General features: G+C 39.7%; 1 protein-coding gene across 1 annotated transcript in view; it reads right to left on the bottom strand.

Annotated features, from left to right (window-relative positions):
- C8A (complement C8 alpha chain) overlaps positions 1 to 13,156 on the bottom strand; it is a 597,456-nt gene that overhangs the window by 200,875 nt on the left and 383,425 nt on the right. Inside the window, exon 8 of the mRNA XM_044085514.1 lies at positions 2,906 to 3,049. Coding sequence (XP_043941449.1) covers positions 2,906 to 3,049 — 144 coding nt within the window. The remainder of the gene's footprint in view (positions 1 to 2,905; positions 3,050 to 13,156) is intronic.

Genomic DNA, 13,156 nt, shown 5'->3' with positions numbered 1-13,156 from the left:
ACTTTACAGGATCCCATTGAATACAAGACAATTGAGTATTGTGACCATCTACCCCTTGCCTATACCCACACTTACATTGAATATCCTCTTCTAAGGAGACCGGGCCAGTTAAGCCAGGGTTGAACTTGTCAACACACATACAATTGTCCATTTCCCATATGGCGATAATGTATAACTCTGCTTAATTTGCAAAGGGATTCTATTCCAGAGGTGGGAAAGGAGCTATGTAATGAATTCTCTCTCCACCTTTTTATCTCCTAGTGAAGATTCAGATCTTAGATTTAGAATTACAATAACATTGTGAAATTTGTAGCTAACATTCCCACAGAACATATTACTGTTCATCAGTACAAAAATCAGTGGTTAGATCTAAAAATGCAATACTTCTATCCCAACTAAAACTCTATGCTCACTACATCAAAATCAAGCATTTTCTACCAAAATACATAAGAAATATGGGAAATAGCTCTAGTCGTTCCACATTGCTAACAGAGTAATAGTCCATATCTATCTATCTATCTGTCTCTCTATCTATCTATCTATCTATCTATCTATATTAGGAAAATATGTTCTACATCTACTTCATGCTTCACCTTAAACAATACTTAGCAAATTCTCAGCACTGTTCAAATATTACTTAATCTTTTGCTTTCTGTACTATCTTTTTTACTGTCTTACTCTTCACCGTGGCTTCAACTATATCAAAAGTAATGGCAGCTTTTACACACTCTTTATCACCTCTAATTTTCCCATCTATCTTTGGGTCTATATTACTTCATCAAACATTCATTCCCGCAAATATATATTCATCCACCTCTTTACATCGAACATCCATTCATCAAATGTTAAAATCAGTGAACATTTTTTATAGGGAAGGGAGCTAGTTGGCCATCTTTGGAAATTTGCCCTTTTCCCCACTGCAGTGTGATCTCGAAGTTGGTATATATAAGTAGGGGGGTGTGGGGGGTAGAGACCCCAACCTTGGTTGGTTTGAAATAATGTAGTGTGTGTTGCAATCACTGCAGTGGACAACTAACTCACTTGCCTATAAAAATCATTCACTGATTTTTTAACATTCAATGAATGGATGTTCGATGTAAAGGGGTCAATGAATAGCTATTCACAGGGATGAATATTTAATGAAGTAATATGGGCCCCTATCTTCAATTTGTTTTATCAATACTACTTCTCACATGAAACACTACCTCAGTACTAATTATGTCTACCTTATCATGACATGTTTCTCTGTATGAATTGTCTAACTTATCTTTAACTTTTGAATACCCGAATTTCAAACAAAAATCTTTGTGCATATACTCTTGAAATCATCTGCATTATTTGTGCAATAAACTACAATTATCTTAAGCTGTATTTATACAGCATTCCTTGTAACACTGTACACATTGCAACATTCTATGCTACATAATGTTCCAGCAATATGTATGTGTCATTTTATTATACCTATACCCAGTCACACTTACTGAGGAACTTTTCTCCTCAGGGGTCCACTGAAAAGTGGCTATTTACCTCAGCTGGATTATCCTGCCACACAAATTGAAATAAAATATATATAAATAAATAAATAATTGAAACCATAACTAAGACCTGACTGCAAGGGTTAGCCTACAGTGAGCTTGTATATGAAATGTATAACTGAGTGGAACATGGATTAGCTGTGGGGTTATATGAAAACAAAACAGACCTATCATCCCCAATTTTTTACCATTTCACAGGTTTTCAGAACATTAACTTTTACATCATTGGGATACATGGCTGTCAACCACAAATGACTCTACTGATTATCCACTTCCCAAATTCAGTGATCACAAAATATTGACCAATATAGCCTATAATACACACATTCAGTACATGAGAAGCAGGCAGTCTGATAGCAAATTGTACCCCTACTTGCAATGTGATCCACTGCCTACAGCTTATTATACCATGACCCCCCCAAAACGTGCACGCTGATTGGCCAGCGTGCACATTGTAAATTGAGTTATACTAATGGAAAAAGGTCCGGTCACCCGGACTTTTTTCCATTAGTATAACTCTACTTTTAAAACACTGTCTCGCTATGTTAAATGGGTTTAACATGGAGACAGCTTAAAATAAGCAACAGAGATCTCCGTTGCTTATTTTAAAGCTGTCTCTATGCTAAACCCATTTAACATAGCAGAAGGTTTAAAAAAGCAATGGAGAAAGCAAGATCTCCGTTGCTTTTTACTGTTTTGCTATGTTAAATGGGTTTAACATAGCGAGACAGTTTTAAAATAAGCAACGGACATCTCCGTTGCTTATTTTAAAACTGTCTCGCTATGTTAAACCCATTTAACACAGTGAAAACAGTAAAAAAAAAGCAACGGAGATCTTGCTTTCTCCATGCACTGCGCAGGCGCACAGTACATCAGAACTGCCGCGGATGCCAGACATCTGCGGAAGGGCAGTAAACAGGCATTATACTATGCCATTATTTAAGAAAAGTAATAGTTTCTTTTCTTAAATAATGTCATGGTATAATAGCAATAACCCACTTCTGGGTGTGGGTAATGCTGTATTTACCCACGGTTGGCTTTGTTTGGTCCCTCGGGCATTACCCACACCCAGGCGTGGGTTATTGCTATAATATAACACTGTCTAATACAGTGCAGTACAAGTCATAGAAAGTTAAAATTTTCATCAGAAGACATTGCATGAAACTATATGTGTAGAAAGCATTATATTTATGGCTGCCATTGGCATAAGTCATGTTTTAGTTGTATTCTGATTTTACTCTGATTTTAGCTGCAGCTGCCATAATTGTGCTTTCATTCTTTTTTTTCTTCACTTGTATAACTTTACATTGTAAACATTTAGAATGATTTGCAATTTATACATATTTTGAAAGAAATGTATTCCAACTTACCGAAGTAACTACTTCCATCTTTTTTGCAATTTTTAATTTTTGCAGTTACTTTTCCAGTTACATCTAGTCCTGACATTTCCACAGTCTGCACCGGAAGCCCTAATGAGTAACCAACGCAGGAACCTACCTCTGTTGCAGTTAATTCTATAGAGAAAATAAAATAAAAAAAGATAAAATAAATAATGAAGTTGCATCCAGAAAACATTTTTCAACTGTATATTACAAGCAATACCATGTTTGAATTAGAACTTTAATGGAAGGAGCTACCAATATATATATCAGATGTATACCCACTCACCAATGTTGTTGACAGAAAACAGATAAAAAGAAATCAAGGCAGAAAGTGAATGGGACTGTGAAAATGGGTTAGTACTCTTTACTATTACTACCTCAGAGTCTCCTATGTGAGCATATTTCGCAGAATAATTAAGTTGTTGTGTTACTCGAATGAGATGAGTATGCTTGCCCAAAACCTTCTGTGACCATTTTATTTCCAAAATTACACCTACAGATCACAAGCTAAGCTGCATTTTCAGCTTGCAAACAAACATCTTGTTAAATTGTCCATGTCTCCCCACACTGTTGCTGTGTGCCTCTTGTGTCCACAGTCAGCGATTCCCTCACTGAAAACATTTTTGAGTTGATCCTTTCCTCCAATATCCATTCATTTCAAATCTGTATTTATTTTCCATCAGAACATCTAATATGAGTATTTCATAGTTCAAGGGTGGTTTTTCATCTGAAGTACTACTTCTGCTTCATCTCAACGGAGATTAATAACTGCATGTCTCTGCAGCCAGTCACTCCTCTTTTTCTCAATGCAGTATGTAATTATCATCATGCAGATACAACAGAGGCATGCCTTCATTCCACCAAGATCTTTTCAGCTCTGTGTAAAGGCAGTGTCTTAAGATAGTTTGCCTTAGTCTTACCACAGATGGCTCCCTATTGTAATTCTGCAACTCATAAATGCAACCCCTAGAATTACAAAAAAAAAGTCAGAAAATACAGAACAGTGAATTCTGAACATCACTGTTCTCCTTTAAAGTGATGTTCAAAATTCACTGCTCTGTATCACTGTTCTCCTTTAAAGTGATGTTCAAAATTCACTGTTCTGTATCACTGTTCTCCTTTAAAGTGATGTTCAAAATTCACTGTTCTGTATCACTGTTCTCCTTTAAAGTGATGTTCAAAATTCACTGTTCTGTATCACTGTTCTTCTTTAAAGTACAGCCGCGGTGGTGCAGCGGTAGCACTGTTGCCTCACAGCAAGAGGTTATCCCATTTGATTCTCGGCTGGAGTGCAGGAAGTGCCTTCGGTGTGGATTCTGCATGTCCTCCCCGCAGTTGGATGGGTGTTTGAAAGACATGCGTAAATGGGCATGCGTGCCTTCGCTGAAGGTTGAATGTCGAGCTGGCACCTCGGCGTTCGTGAAAATCTACTACCAATCATTAGCGGACCGGAGTTCCACTGTGATGACCCCTAACCGGGAAAAGCCGAAAGACAACAACAACAATAACTGTTCTCTTTTAAAATTTTTTTTTGCAGGAAGTAAGCCCTCTCTACCCCTCGATGTTGACGTAAGTTCCTGCCCCACCAATCTTATATATATATGAACTCCAAGCTTCTCATACCTTGGAAAAAAGGAAATTTTCCAAGAAAAACCAATGTCAGATTTAAAATATGTAAGTTTGTATTTTCAGTCATTCAGTCTCACTACGGCGAGACTCAAAGCAGTTAGTCTTGGAATATGAAACAGTTAAACCACAGACACTATCTACTAACAGTGCTAAAGTTTTCATGTGCAGATTTCTAACAAGACAAAATGAATCTCGGCACCCAAGCATATCATATAGTATGGTATACATGCATTTGGTCAGATGGTGGATGGCCGACTGGAAAATGTTCGACGGCAGTACTGCGACTTTGCATAATTGCGAACGCAATTATGTCGAACTGCAAAACATCCGCCCCTTTTTGACCCATGGTAGCACTCATTTAGGTGGTAGAGCAGTTGGAAATGTTGAATTCTGAATTTTTTACGACATTCTGACTGTTCGACACCTGGAGATTCGACATATAGGTTTGGGGAAACTGGGTTTTGACTATCAGTTGCTCGTTCATATGCATGTATTCCCATAGTACAGCTGGAATTGAAGAATGCTAACACAGTGGCACAATGTAGTTAACAAAACAATACCTGTCGGTTTCTTGATCTTTAAGTTCTGTTGACTAAATTAGTTTGAATACACACTCTGTTATGTGAATGCATGTTCACTTTTTTTTGACACTATCTTTCATTATGGTATGTTGCAGTGAGATCCTGTCATTCCATTGGCAGCACTTTTCTCAAGTGCTCTACAATTCTCAAGTTTCTCAAGTGCTCTACCAGAAAGGCTCATCCAGACTCTGCTGCACTTTGCTGTGAAGGAAAGGTTAGTTTGCTGTTATTTTTTGTATTTCTGTATTGCCTTTCTTTATTTTGAATACTGTAGTTTGTTTTCTTTACCTTGTGTTTTGCTTGCATTCTGTTTTAACAGCATATTAAAACTTCAAAAGAGACCACAGCTCTCTCTGTTCTGAGTCAGGCAGAATTTTACCACTGTCTTTCTAGTTGCCCGCCTCTTATGTTAATCTGACCATATATCTCATTTCACTCTACTTTCACTGGCTTATGTGAGTAATCACAAAACCATCACTTTTGAAATCCCACCCCTTCAATTATTTAAATTTATTGGCCATCGTACAGTATTTCATAGTACCAAAATACAAAAATGACCACCCCTTTCAGTCCATCTTGCTGTTTTAAAAATAGTAACTCTCCACTAAACCTTAACTTTTTAAACAGGCAAAACTCAAGTTACCTACTTTCACATCTAACTTCTCTAGTGCACACTGCAGAGTGCATTCTTTTCAATCTTACCTTTAAGCATCCCTGTGACTAGCACTTTCTCTAATACCTGCTGGAAAGCACTAGGAAGCCTTAAACTCATACAAACACTGCACTCTCCTTGTTAACAAGGAGAAATTAATAGTAGGCACTAAACAGCCTATAATTGCAAAGTACCTTGCTAAGGAAACAGCTCCTATACTTTACAAAGAAAAAAAAAAAAAAAAGCCCCAAACCAGGCATGTCCAAGGGTCAGCTTCCAGTGATTTCTCCTGTCCACCTGGTGAATCTGGGCATACTGGGGCAATGCAGCAATTGCCTCATGTACACAGACAACCCTCTCCTCCTACCACCCAACACTACAACCTGTGAGAGATGCACTTATATAGCCAAAATGGAAGCAAAGCTCTCTCCACCCAAGATTGTGCTAAACAGTCAAGAGGAGAAGGTTAACACCCACACTACACCTCAAGCAACACATAGCCCTTCTAAACCAGCACCACCAACACCCACATATAGCAACACTAAATCCACATATGCAGAGGCCCTTAACTGTAACCTGCCCAAGCAACAAAGACCTCTGAAGCTGAAACGCAAACAAACACCAATCACAACCAATGTGTCACATAGTTCACAACACCAGTGTGCCACCCAGCAACAGCCCCTAAGGCAAGACAATGTACCTAGCACTTTAGTCATAGGTGACTCTATAGTCCGGCACACTGATGTCCCTCTCACCAGGTTGAATAAGGAGAAAGTTACAGTCAGCTGCCTGTCGGGTGCCAGGATCCTCCACATAACGCATGCACTCAAGTCACTCCACAACAAGTACAAATATGACTCTGTCATTGTCCATGTTGGAGTGAATGACTTGAGACGTACCTCCCTGGACTACATGAAAAGAGACATGGAAGAGCTCTCGGATCATGTGGCCCAGGCAGGTATGACCCTAGCCCTGAGTAGCATCCTGCCTTGCCCAGAATGATACCACAATATAAGGATAAAATGATTGACTTCAACAATTGGCTAAGCTTATGGTGTCATTCAAAGGGGATCCAGTATCTGTCTGCCTGGGATGACATGATTGACAGACCATGATGCTTTGCCAGAGATGGTCTGCACCTGTCGCCCCTGGGATTCAGGTTACTGGCTAAGGTTCTTGCCACCCCTATAGTGCCTTTTTTAGGCAAACTTCAAAGGACAAAACCACCACCATAACAGGTACAAGCATGCAAAATCTGAAGTTAATGCTACTCAATGCTAGAAGTTTAAACCTCAAAATGCACTCTCTCGAGGCACTCCTAAAAATGGAGAACATCGATATCTGTGCAGTAACTGAGACCTGGTTCAAGGCTCCAGAGAGCACCCCTGCAATACCAGGCTACAACTCTTACCACACTTTTCGGCCACCAAACCAGGACCGAAACACTAAAGGTGGAGGAGTGTCAATATTCACCAAGGATATTCACACCACCAGGCTAGTTGGCCAACACAATGTGTCTGAAATTCTCCAAGTGCAACTAACACTAGGTAAGACTGCAATCCAAATTGTAGCTTGCTACAGATCCCCCACCATACCCCAAGATTCTCACTACACCTTTCTAAACATACTGGAAAATATTAAGATAGAACCAAACATCCTAATACTGGGTGATTTTAACTACCCTGCCATTAACTGGGAAAACTACTCATGTCCCAACACCTTTGCGAACGGTTCTTGGAATTCATAAATTCCAACGCCCTGGATCAACTAATCCATAGTCCCACCAGGGGCTCCAATATCCTAGACCTGGTCATTACCAACATGGGAAATCAATGCTCCATACCTATGGTCACCCCTCGTTAGTCAGGTCTGACCATAAGCTAATCACCCTTAACATCCACATCCCACCCCACCCCCAGTAAAGAAACCACCATAAAAACTTCTCAAAGCCAACTTCATGCTACTCAAGTCAGAAGTGACAAACTTCATGACACCCATGCAGACGGAACTGAAAGTTCAACTGCTGAATCCTACACTACGGCACTGTATGAGCACATCCACTCATGCATGAATCGTGCCATCCCAAATAGAACCAAAATGCTCTCATCCAAAAAAGGAAGCCAATCTGGTGGTCCCCTGCCATAAACAAACTTTACAACAAAAGGAAGAAACTTTTGCAGAAAAGAGGAAAATCCCAGGATGCAAAAACTCCTTACTAGCCTCAGTAAGAAACTGAGATGCCTCATAAAATCCTCCAAAGCTAGTTACGAAAATAAAATTGCCAAAGATTCCAAAGACAACCACAAAGCATTCTATAATTATGTCAAGAATCTAAATGGCAATGCTCAGATCTGCTCTGAGCTAAAACAGAATGGCATTAAATATACTGATCTGAAGGATATTGCCAATATCCTGGCAGATCGATTCAGTGCCAACTTCACCCCACTCTCACCCCCTAAATGGCCCATCTCAATACCAGAAGATTGCCAAATTCCAGTAATAACGGCCACACAGGTACAAAACGCACTCTCTAAAGCCAAGAATACAGCATCCATGGGACCAGATGACATCCCGGGCTGTGTACTACATGAACTACAATATGAACTGGCACCTCACCTAAGTGTCATGTTTAATCATATCCTCACCTCAGGTTTCGTGCCCACTGAGTGGCACAGAGCTATAGTTATCCCAATCCACAAGGGGGGATCCACCTTGGATCCCGGAAACTACCGTCACATCAGTCTGACAAGCCTTATCTGCAAGGCCATGGAGCGTATTATCATGGAACTTATAAACAAAGACATTGGCAACCTTCAAACACTGAACCCCACCCAGTTTGGGTTTGTGAAGGGCCGATCTTGTCTCCTGAACCTGATTGACTTCTTTGAATCAGTCTCCAGAGCCATGGACAAGGGTAAGGTGGTCCACACAGCCTATCTAGACCTTGCCAAGGCCTTTGACACCATCGCCCACTCTGGAATCATAGATAAACTTACTAAGTTGGGCATTAATCCCTATGTCACCCAATGGGTTGCTAAATGGCTTACTGATAGAACCCACACTGTAAAAGTAGCTGACTCCAAATCCAGCTCCAGACAAGTGACAAGTGGAGTACCTCAGGGTTCAGTCCTGGGGCGCTCTTGTTTGGCATCTACTTCTCTGAAGTACAGGTCAACACTAAGGGACTCTGGCTAACAAAGTTTGCAGATGACTGCAAATTGGGAGCCATTATTGAATCCCCAAATGATGTGGATACTCTACAAAAGGGCCTTACAGAAACAGATGCTTGGTGCCAGAGCCATGGGCTCAAGCTCAATGCCAAGAAATGTATTGTTATCCCCTTTGGGAAAAACATGTATCCATGAATTACCATATAGGTGGCAGTACACTAAACACAGAAAGTGTGATAAGAGACTTAGGGACACAGGTGGACAGTGGTCTCACCTTCGATAACCACATCGCCACAACAGTCAGGAAATCCTTCTATGTGGCACACCTCATCACGAAGGGCTTTTCATCCAGAAAAAGGAGGTCATTGTCCCACTGTACTCATCCCTCATTAGACCCATTATAGAATACAATGCCCCATTTGGTATGTACCTCTCAAGACATCTGCAACAACTGGAAAGGCCTCAGAAATACCTCACTAAAAGAATCACAGGCCTAAAGCAGATGCCCTATGCTGACCGCCTTAAAAACTCCAGCTATACTCTGTTGCATATCGTCTACTCAGAGGCGATCTCTGCTTAACATACAAGGCCATGTCAAACCCAGAGCTGTTGGACATGCTACACTTAAAGAAATCCCAATCCCTCAGAGCTACACGCTCCAGGGATCTAAACCTTGTCATCACAATAAACAAAACATGTTGGAGGGATAGGTTCCTGACCCAGAGACTCCCCAGACTCTGGAATAGATTGCCCATACATGTCAAGCAGAGTGCCTCTTTGGACCTCTTCAAGAGGAACCTTGACGATTGGATGGGAGAAAGGAAATTCACCCCAGGGATCACGTCAGTCGCCCTGCTTGACAGGGGTCCAGGGAAGTAAATAATGTGGGAAGAAATATTCAGGGAATTGTTATGGCTAGGCTTGTATAGGCCCTAGGGCTGATAGCCTAGTACTAACCTATGAACCTATGAACCTATGAACCTATGAAAGGAGTGAAATGAGTTTAGTCAACAGTAGAGTTTTCTTTTGTCTCCACTGTTGTGTGACCATGTTGTAGGTATCTTTAAGTTCAGGGGGTGTGGGTGGTGTCCTCATATATGAGAGGATGCAGGGGGGGCTTGACTCCTGCAAAAATACTTACCTCTGAGGTTCAGCAAAACTTGTTTCACCCTTTATCTGTCAGTCAAACAGCACTTAATGCTGAAGGCACTCAACGAAAGTGTCAATGAGTTTTGTATATTGTTTGCAGCCCTGGAACATGCTATGAACAGTGTTGCACTTATGATGGTTATCTCATGTTGTATTTGTAGCTCTTCTTTCCATCATCAGGTAGTACAAGACAGAGGTTTTGCCTTGGAAACCTTGTTCCTTTCATGCATTTTAGGTGAAACAAGAATTTTTATAGGCAGCAGTGACATGAAAACAGTTCTACTGAATGGCAAGAGATGCAACTCATTTTTCAAACTGTTGTTGGTTGAGAAATCTGGGTTGGGGAGATCCGTGAATTATTTTGGCTTTCTAACAATGCTTTCAATATCACACCCATCTCTAATGTAATAATATGTATTATTATCAAACCTGTTGAATTACAATGAAATAAACTATGGAGCAGGACAGGAATGACTTCACAGAGTCACAATGCAAATGTGCTCTGAGATTCATTTTAGTTTAGGACATCTAAAATGCTAAAAGTTTTGAAACCATCAGCAAATGAGTCAGAAAAATGACTGGTTGTGCCAACAAAGATATCAGGAGAACAATGCTAGGTAACATGTGTAATGGGAAAGGCAAAAGAACAATAGAGAAAAGGTGAATGAATTGTCAGGAAGTAGACATTTTAAACTAATGCAACGCCAATATTAATATGAAAAGGCATTTCTCATATTAGCAAAATATATTCTTTCAAATATCACAGTAAACAAACTCAGGACTGAAAATGTAGGTATCAGTAGTGAGACTGTAGAAGCATGACAGTAAGTACTTTAAGTACTTTAGCTAAATATTGTCTTAAACGGGATGATTGCTTTCTGATTATGGTGTGTGGAAACAATATACATCACTGCTCTGATGGCACTGTTAGTAAAAAAAAAGGTAAGTCATCAGATCTGGGAGAAGATTGTCTTAAGAAAATTAAAAGTTCAGTTTACTAAATGAAAGTGCCTTAATAAATAATAAATCAAATTAGAAATGTGTTGCCAGAAATCCAAAACTCTTGGACAGAGTTAACAAGGCATGAGAGTATCATAGCTCTCTTATGCTCCTGTGAGGGATTCAACACTATAATAATTCAACTATTTTATAACTGAACCTAACCACTGTAAAGAATTAATATTACAGAGCCTTGACAATGATCTGGACTGCCTTGCCCCCTCAAGTAGTTAAGTCCATTCTCTGAGAACTCATAGATCTGGGTCAAGGACCTTCTGGCAGGAAACTCAAATTTCATTTATCAGGTAGCATGAACCATGGCTCAACAGGAAAGTACAAAGGACTCACTTGAACATCTATCATGGATGAGCCAACTGGCCTTCTTGGATACTGCTGCTCTAGGTGAAGCAAGATGATCCTACACATTTTTGCATGTAGCTTAAGCTCACATTTAGTACACCAAGAGATTAATAATGACAGTTTCTTCTGGAGAGTTTGGGTTTCAGATGGTGATTTAGAGCAATTACCAGTTTGCAGTAGCATGTAAACTCTATTAGTCTGAGGTCTTGTCTCTCTGCTTGTTGACTTGAAAGGTAAAGGACAAAAAGAAGAGACTCCAGCATTGAGCCTTGAGGGGCACAGCTGGGCTTTCATAATTTCTGATAATGTGCCTTAACATACTCTGTGTGGATTTTGTCTTTTAGCAAATTTGCTACCCATCATATCATATGTTGGTCAATTTTTAAAGCATTTAGCTTTTGTTTTCATGTCAGCATGAGGAAATGGATTAAACTATTTCAAGATTTTTAAGAAGTTTCTGGAGAAAAGCTGGCACTAAATTTCTTTACAAGAATGCTGTCAATGTCTGTTTAATTCTGGTTTAATTTCTCCAAGTCTTTCAGATTTCTAATACAATGATGGAATAGACCCCATTCCTGAGTCAAAGTGCAATTAAAGTTCATGAAATTAGTCTTGTTTCAATCTTTGACGGAAGCCAGAAGTGCTCTTCGCAGCACCCGCAATGTGCCCAGTATTGTTTCCTTCTGTAATTCATATGGAGTTACATGCATCAGTAGCTTCCTAAATAAAACTGCACATTTATTGTGAGACTCATTGATCCTACTATTACTGGAACTGTCTGGGTATCCTTCCTCTTCATTGCTCTTGTTTCTGCCTGCACATCCTAGTATTGTGTCTCTCTGTACATAAGACACTATAGTCACTGGTTGCAGCAATTTCAATGATCGGTGCTACTTTTATCTTCTTTTCATGGACTACTACATCTGTTTTTCTGACATCTATTTTTTGAACTGCTGCTAATGGGTGATCCCATGTGATATAAACCTCATCATTTTCAATAACGCTACGTGTCTCATGTTTCCAATGCTTCTCAGCTACTTCAGTATTATAATGTTTGCACAATCCCCAATGCAACAGTCTTGCCACATTATTATGCCTTTCTGTATACAGTCCTGCCATTAGTGTGTCACACCCAGCAACAACATGCGTGATTGTTTCCAATTCTATTTTATAAAACCTGCATTTGTCTGTTTCTTCCACATGTTCAATAGACTTTGTAAACCAATGTTATCATAGTCTACTATTCTGGGCTGCCAATATTAACCTTTCATCTTTTGGTTTCGATTCAGCTGTCCTTAACCATTCCTGCATTCAGTCCTGACTGACATGAGGTTGTTCTAAAAGTTTTCTGTACTTGCAACTACATTTATACATTTTCTGCATTTCTTGCCTTTTCACCTGACCCTTCACCTTATATTCTTTCTTTTGTTTTTTTTGGCACATTCATTTGCTGCTTGATTTTTATCCATCTCTGGTTTGAGTTTCATTCCTGCTTGATAGTGATATGCTTCGGCTAAACTAAGCAAGGAAGTCATCTTAGACTTAATCTCCTTATGTTTTACAGCTAACACTATATTTGAATCTTTTGAGGTCAGCAGATATGTATGTAGTCTTATGACTGCAGATCTATACATGTAATCAATTTCGAGGAGGCCCTTACCTCCTTCAGAATGGGGAATATATAATCTTGGTATACACT

The sequence above is a fragment of the Protopterus annectens genome, chromosome 10.part0 (assembly GCF_019279795.1).
Source record: "Protopterus annectens isolate FY-2018-M chromosome 10.part0, PAN1.0, whole genome shotgun sequence".
Classification (NCBI taxonomy): domain Eukaryota; kingdom Metazoa; phylum Chordata; order Ceratodontiformes; family Protopteridae; genus Protopterus; species Protopterus annectens.
Note: the sequence above shows the minus strand (reverse complement) of the source record. Positions and strands in the feature narration are given on the sequence as shown.